This window comes from Mandrillus leucophaeus, unplaced genomic scaffold, assembly GCF_000951045.1.
Source record: "Mandrillus leucophaeus isolate KB7577 unplaced genomic scaffold, Mleu.le_1.0 Scaffold246, whole genome shotgun sequence".
Taxonomy (NCBI): Eukaryota; Metazoa; Chordata; class Mammalia; order Primates; family Cercopithecidae; genus Mandrillus; species Mandrillus leucophaeus.
In genome coordinates, this window is record NW_012102543.1 from 236229 (window position 1) to 244220 (window position 7992).

At 45.6% G+C, this 7992-nt stretch overlaps 1 protein-coding gene across 1 annotated transcript in view; it reads left to right on the forward strand.

Moving 5' to 3' along the window:
• Positions 1–7992, forward strand: part of HEATR4 (HEAT repeat containing 4) — a 55675-nt gene that overhangs the window by 24764 nt on the left and 22919 nt on the right. Inside the window, exons 10-12 of the mRNA XM_011983152.1 lie at positions 701–805; positions 4375–4493; positions 6872–7052. Of these exons, the coding sequence (XP_011838542.1) occupies positions 701–805; positions 4375–4493; positions 6872–7052 (405 nt within the window). The remainder of the gene's footprint in view (positions 1–700; positions 806–4374; positions 4494–6871; positions 7053–7992) is intronic.

Sequence of the window (7992 nt, forward strand, 5' to 3'; positions counted from 1 at the left end):
AGGTGTGGTGGCTGGCACCTGTAATCCTAGCTACTCAGGAGGCTGAGGTGGGAGGATCACTTGAGCCTGGCAGGTTGAGGCTGCAGCGAGCTGAGATTACACCACTGTACTCCATTCTGAGTGACAGAGCAGGACCCTGTCTCAAAAAATTAATTAAACAATTACTTAATTAGATAAAATGCAGTCGGTTTGGTTGATGATCTCAAGCATAAGGTAGAATAAGCATGAGTAAACCTGGGTGTAGAGGTGTATACAAGGGGAAGTCACAACAGTTAGCTGAGAGAAAAGTCAGAATTAGGTTGCAAATGATCTCTATTTGCATATGCAAGAAGAGTTGTGACATGTAGAATTTGCTTCTGCTAGAAGTTTACCATTGAAAACTGCAGAGACCTACATTTGTGTTTAGTTACTTTCAATAGTAATGTGAAAGTCATAAGCTTGAGGTATATAAAAATCATTTTAGTAGTAAAAACAAAGTCAGGAAAGGAAGGTCCCAGTTTTCTGTTTAGGTTATTAAATTTGTATTTTGTTCCCCAATTTATGATCCCAGAGTCAGTTGGCTGAGACGGAAACATGCCCCATCTCTTGTGAGTCCACTGGTGACATTAATTATGCAAGATGCCAGGTCAGAATGTACTTCAAGATTCTAGTATCTCTAAAAGTGATTGTGAATATCCATACAAGTCTTCCATTTCCTCAGACCCTGATACACACCATGCTTGCTGTGGAGCTGAACAGCTGTCAATGGAAGAACCGGATTGTGGCCTGCCAGGTTTTCTCCCGGATCAGTGGAAACGTCTGCTTGGTAAACCTCTTTCTTTTCCTCCAGGACAGAAAGCCTAAAAGAGGCTGAGCTACAGAGGCCTTCTACTTTTTGCTGCTATGTAGTATCCCATTCTTACCAAACAGATCTCTGTTCCCACATCACTACTTCTTACTTCTAGCCCAGAATTATCTTCAAATGCCAGCATGTCTGTCTAGAAGCCAATGCTTCTCAGTGCAGTGGTGGTCCACAAACTGCTGATAACTGATCCACAATGAAATAGCACAAAAACTGACAGGAGATTAGAAACGTTTATAGTAGGCTGAGTGTGGTGGCTCACATCTGTAATCCCAGCACTTGGGGAGGCCAAGGCGGGGGGATCACGAGGTCAGGAGTTTGAGACCAGCCTGGCCAACATGGTGAAACTCCATCTCTACTAAAATACAAAAATTAGCTAGGTGTGGTGGCTGGCACCTGTAATCCTAGCTACTTGGGAGACTGAGGCACAAGAATTGCTTGAACCTGGAAGGGAGAGGTTGCAGTGAACCGAGATCGTGCCACTGCACTCTAGCCTGGGTGACAGAGGGAGACTCCATCTCAAAAAAAAAAAAAAAAAAAAAAAAAAAAAAAACGTTTACAGTAATTTGATATTGCCTCAATATCAACAGACTTTATCAGTCAATGGCGTATTTTCCTCCTCCCAAAATTGGTTCTTCATCAAAGATAATTCGAGAAGCACTGACTTAAACTACCCAAAAACCCATCTAAATGAGTGTCTGTGGTGGTTCTCTGAGTGTTTGGCACACACATATAAAACACAGTCCCGGCTGGGCGCGGTGGCTCACACCTGTAATCCCAGCACTTTGGGAGGCCAAGGCAGGTGGATCAGAGCTCAGGAGTTTGAGACCAGCCTGGCCAACATGGTGAAACTCCATCTCTACTAAAATACAAAAATTAGCTAGGTGTGGTGGCTGGCACCTGTAATCCTAGCTACTTGGGAGACTGAGGCACAAGAATTGCTTGAACCTGGAAGGGAGAGGTTGCAGTGAACCGAGATCGTGCCACTGCACTCTAGCTTGGGCGACAGTGCGAGACTCTGTCTCAAAAAACAAACAGACAAAAAACCATCATCCCAGCTTTCACAAAATTAACACTATGGTAGGAATAAGACTCATATATACAGATGATCCAAGAACAAGCAATAAATATAAGGTACTCTTTTAAAACTTTTCAGAGAGAGAGATTAGTTTGGGTTAAATTTATTGCTTAAAGTTCTGTGAAGGGGTCCGGTGCAGTGGTTCATGCCTGTAATCCCAGCACCTTGGGAGGCTGAGGCGGGTGGATCACTTGAGACCAGGAGTTCGAAACCAGCCTGGTCATCATGGCGAAACCCCGTCTCTACTAAAAATACAAAAATTAGCTGGGCATGGTGGCACACGCCTATAATCCCAGCTACTTGGGGAGGAGAATCGCTTGAACCTAGGAGACGGAGGTTTCAGTGAGCCAAGATCGCGCCACTGCACTCCAGCCTGGGCGACAGAGTAAGACTCCATCTGAAAAAAAAAAAAACCAACTATCGGTGAAGATGGTGGGGCTCAGCTAGAACTGTAGAGGGAATTCCAGGCAACACTTTGTTTTTGCCATTATTTCCCAATCATCTTCAGGTGTCCAAATGGGCGCTTTCCCTTCTTCCTATGTGCTACTTCATCTTTTCCTTATAACTTTGGGTATCTCCAGAATAGCCTAAAACATTGGCATTTCCATGATAAGTGAACACCCTCCACTCTGTAACCCTGACATTTTGATATGGGAAGCACAAAATCTGGCCACTCAATAGAGTAATCACCTGAAAACGTTTTGGACTTGGGTTAGTCCTGTCTCAAGTGCTATAGCACCCTGCTGCTAAAGTCCTGGACCAGCAGCACAGGCATCACCTAGGAGCTTATTAGAAATGCAAAAATCGGCCAGGCACAGTGGCTCACACCTACAATCTCAGCACTTTGGGAGGCTGAGGAGGGCAGATCACCTGAGGTTGAGAGTTTGAGACCAGGCTGACTAACATGGAGAAAATCTGTCTCTACTAAAAAAACAGGCTGGGCGCGGTGGCTCACGCCTGTAATCCCAGCACTTTGGGAGGCCAAGGCGGGCGGATCACAAGGTCAGGAAATCGAGACCATCCTGGCTAACACAGTGAAACCCTGTCTCTACTAAAAATACAAAAAATTAGCTGGGCGTGGTGGCAGGCGCCTATAGTCCCAGCTACTCGGGAGGCTGAGGCAGGAGAATGGTGTGAACCTAGGAGACGGAGGTTGCAGTGAGCTGAGATCACGCCACTGTGCCCTAGCCTGGGCAACAGAGCGAGACTCTGTCTCAAAAAAAAAAAATTAGCCAGGCGTGGTGGCACATGCCCATAATCCCAGCTACTCAGGAGGCTGAGACAGGAGAATCACTTGAACCCTGGAGGTGGAGGTTGCAGTGAGCCAAGATCGTGCCATTGCACTTCAGCCTAAGCAACAAGAGTGAGACTCCATCTCAAAAAAAAAAAAAAGAAATGCAAAAATCTCATCTTAGGCCAGCTCAATCCGAAACTGCATCTTAACAATATCACTTTAACAACATCTGATTCATCTGTACCTTCACCTCCTTGGCACTTGGCACTTAGAATTGTCAACTGAAAGTAAAAAGACATGCAGAGCTAGCAGGGGCTGAGGTAAAGATGATGAGGACTTCATGGCAGACTGCTGGAGCTAAGAAAGGCAGTATGTCTATAAGTCTTTTCACTCATTCAGTAAGCATGCAGTTTCTGACCACGTCTGGCGCGCTAGGCACTATGCTACCACTGGGGTGCAGGACTAAGTCTTCCCTTAGTAAATGTCATAAGTAGCTAGAACAGAAGCAGCTGTGAGGTGTTGTGGGGATTTCCTGTGCTTACAAGGGGCAAAGAAGACTTCACTAACGAGATGTTTTTATTTTTTAAAATTTTTAATAAAAGATCAGTGTGATAGGAAGGAGATGCTTTTGAGCTAAATCGTAAAGGAAGAGTACAAAGACATCAAGTACCAGGTAGGAGTAGAGAAGGGAGATACTTCTAGCAGGGAGAACAGCATGGGCATGTTTACGCAATCATCGTGTAGTAATCTTTGCCCATTCCTCTCTGAGAGAAGTGCACTTATAGAGTGACCAACTATTCTGGTTTGTCCAGGCAATGGGACTTTCAGTAGCAAAACCAGGAAAGTCCCAGGCAAACTGCAATGAGCTGGTCACCTCATCAAGTATCATTTTCAAAATTTAAGTCTCCCAGGTACAGATTATGTTTGCACTGATACTATATAGTTTAAAGGATGAGCTTGGGAGAGAGAGCTGGGTTTGAGTCCTGGTTCCAGCACTCACCAGGTTAACCTTGGACAAGTTGATCAAAGCCTCCATTCTGTCATCTGTAAATGGTAGCAATATCTGCCCCGCTGGATTCTTTGGGAGAGTAAGGGATGGGAAAAAACACTCACGACAATCCTCATTAGTACAGTGATGGGTAAAAAAAGAAAAAACAGCACAACGCCAAGCACAAAATTAATGTTCAGTAAGTGATAGCTAACGATCATATCTACTTATAGGATATGAAACATAAGTTGATCCAGCTGATGTGGAATGACTGGAATAAGGAAGTGAGGCGAGCAGCTGCACAGGCGCTGGGGCAAATGAGCCTTGGGAAAGAGGTGCACGACATAATCAGGTAAGACCCAGTCAACATGAGGAGACACTCTTCTAAATTCTTAGAAGTGTTTAGGAAGCAGGCCGGGCATAGTGGCTCCCAACACTTTGGGAAGCTGAGGATGGCAGACCACGAGGTCAGGAGATGGAGACCATCCTGGCTAACACAGTAAAACTCTGTCTTTACTAAAAATACAAAAAAATTAGCTGGGCATGGTGGCACACACCTGTTGTCACAGCTACTTGGGAGGCTGAGGCAGGAGAATCACTTCAACCCGGGAGGCGGAGGTTGCAGTAAGCAGAGATAGCACCACTGTACTCCAGCCTGGTGACAGAGCAAGACTCCATCTCAAAAAAAAAAAAGAAAGAAAGGAAAAAGTGCTTAGGAGGCCTGGGATTCAGCCACCCAGCATTTGTTGAGCTCCTCTGTACAGACCCTGGACCAGGTCCCACTGTAAAAAATTAACAGTCCCTACAAACTAACAACATGACTAGGGAAAGAATCATTGAGTGCCCAGTAGGCGTGAGGCAATGGTTTGGATGTTGGAGGGTGTTCTAAAGTATGATGCAATTCTGATGACCACATGCAAAATATACAAACACCTAATTAAAAATAGCAAATCATTAAAAACTAGAACAAATGGCGTATACCATAACTGCTGGAGCAGAAAAATGGAATACTTAGCGTGGCTAGAGGTGTAAGACCAAGTTTCACAGAGGGACTGCACAGGAGGGCCAGCCCAGTGGCACACATCTATAATCCCAACACTTTGAGACTCCGAAGCAGGAGGATCAATTGAGCCCAGGAATTCGAGACCAGCCTGGGCAACATAGCTAGACCTTGTCTCTACTAAAAATAAAAAAAAAAAATATTGGCCGGGCGCGGTGGCTTATGCCTGTAATCCCAGCACTTTGGGAGGCCAAGGCGGGCGGATCATGAGCTCAGGAGATCAAGACCATCCTGGCTAACATGGTGAAACCCCGTCTCTACTAAAAATACAAAATGGCATGGTGGTGGGCGCCTGTAGTCCCAGCTATTCAGGAGGCTGAGGCAGGAGAATGGTGTGAACCCAGGAGGCGGAGCTTGCAGTGAGCGGAGATCGTGCCACTGCACTCCAGCCTGGGCGACAGAGTGAGACTCCGTCTCAAAAATAATAATAAAAAAAAAATAAAAATAAATTAGCCAGTGTGGTGGTGTATGCCTGTAGTCCCAGCTACTTGGGAGGCTGAAGCAAGAGGATTGCCGGGGTCCAGGAAGTCCAAGGCTGTCATGAGCCATCATCATGCCACTGCATTCCAGCCTGGGCAAGAGAAAGACCCTATCTCAAAAAAAAAAAAAGAGAGAAACTGCATAGGAGCCAGGCAGAGTGGGTAAATGCCTATAATCCCAGCTACTCAGGCTGAGGCAGGAGAATCACTTGAGGTCAGGAGTTCAAGACCAGCCTGGGCAACATAGCAAGACTCCATCTCTAAAAATAATTTAAGGCCGGGCATGGTGGCTCACACCTGTAATCCCAGCACTTTGGGAGGCTGAGACGGGAGGATCACGAGGTCAGGAGATTGAGACCACCCTGGCTAACACAGTGAAACCCCGTCTCTACTAAAAATACAAAAAAAATTAGCCGGGCGTGGTTGTGGGCACCTGTAGTCCCAGTTACTCGGGAGGCTGAGGCAGGAGAATGGCGTGAACCCGGGAGGCGGAGCTTGCAGTGAGCCGAGATGGCACCACTGCACTCCAGCCTGGGCGACAGAGTAAGACTCTGTCTCAAAAAAAAAAAAAAGAAAAAGAAAAAGAAAAAGAAAAAGAAACCCTGTCTCTACTAAAAATACAAGAAAAACAAAATTAGCCAGGCGTGGTGGTGGGTGCCTATAGTCCCAACTACTCAGGAGGCTGAGGCAGGAGAATGGCGTGGACCCAGGAGGTGGAGCTTGCAGTGAGCCAAGATTGCACCACTGCACTCCAGCCTGGGAGACAGAGCAAGACTCCGTCTCCAAATAATAATAATAATAAAATAAATAAAAATAATTTAAACAAACAAAAAGACTACATAGGCATTCTAGGCTGGAAGCCAAATGCAGAAATAATCATGGCACACGTGAGGGCGGTGGAGAAGAGAACTTGACTGTGAAAAGAGGTGCAGGTTGACATTTTCCTTTATTCAGTCATTCAATGTAACTGAAAGCCCTGCATTACCTAATTACCGAATAGCTATGAATTAGGGATTCAAGTAAAGAAGACAATCGAGCTCTGTACCCAGTAAAACTTATCTTACGAGCGTAAGGCTAACTGGGATTGACAGCCTACAGAACTCGGATTTTATCAGGAGGGCATACATTGGGGTTGGGAGTTAGGTACTGAAAGTTTAAGGAAGCGAAAGAAAAGCAACTTGTGCCTTACAGGGTCAAGCTGGGTCAAGGAAATTCCCAGGAGCGTGTGGAAGCTCTCTCCCTGATAGGTGAGCTCAAGCTTATGACCGCCAAGCTTCTCCCAAGCTTCCTGCACTGCTTCTCTGATGACTTCACAGCAGTTCGGCGGGCAGCCTGTTTGGCAGCTGGTGCCCTGCAAATCCGCGACAAGATGGTGAGTCAGGGAAACATATTCTTATCGTACCTGATTGACCTGAAGAGGGCATTACCTTCCCTGGTTGTGCACAGTATGCTCAACATTCTGCAGGGACACAGAATGAGAGATCGGAACTGGGAAGGGGGTACATAAGCCACTTCAAACAGGACCGTTTCAGGGGCGTCCAATCTTTTGGCTTCCTTGGGCCACACTGGAAGAATTGTCTTGGGCCACACATAAAGTACACTAACACTAACGATAGTTGATGAGCTTAAAAAAAAAAAAGGTCCATGCATAAATCTCATGTTTTAAGAAAGTTTACGAACTTGTGTTGGGTCACATTCAAGGTCGTTCCGGGCCACATATTGGACAAGCTTGGTTTAGCTCCCAGCCAGCCCAGACTTCAGTTCTAGAGCACACCCCTGAATCCTGTTCTCACCTCAGTTAACTAGCTTCTCATTACCTGGGTGCTGATGGGCTTTAGGATCAACTCCCATAAATGGAGTTATAATTCCGTTATTAGGGAAAAATCTATTTGAAGTGTTCAAGAGAAGCCATATGGCCACAGATCTGTAGACTGAGAAAATCAATAGCAGATAATTCAGCTAATCTACTCACTATGCATACAGGTTGGTACTTTAGGCTCCAGCTCATTTGTCACCAGAATTGATAGGTCATTTTTCAATTATAGCTCCTTTTAGAGATAAGTGGTGTCCCTGTTTCTGATTCATTATTTTGCTTTGTTTTGTTTTTTTGCTTTTTTGAGATGGAGTCTCGCTCTGTCACCTAGGCTGGAGTACAGTGGCACGATCTCAGCTTACTACAACCTCCACCTCCCGGGTTCAAGCAATTCTCCTGCCTCAGCCTCCAAGTAGCTGGGATTACAGGCGTGTGACACCATGCCTGGCTAATTTTTGTATTTTTAGTAGAGACAAGGTTTCACCACATTGGCCAGGCT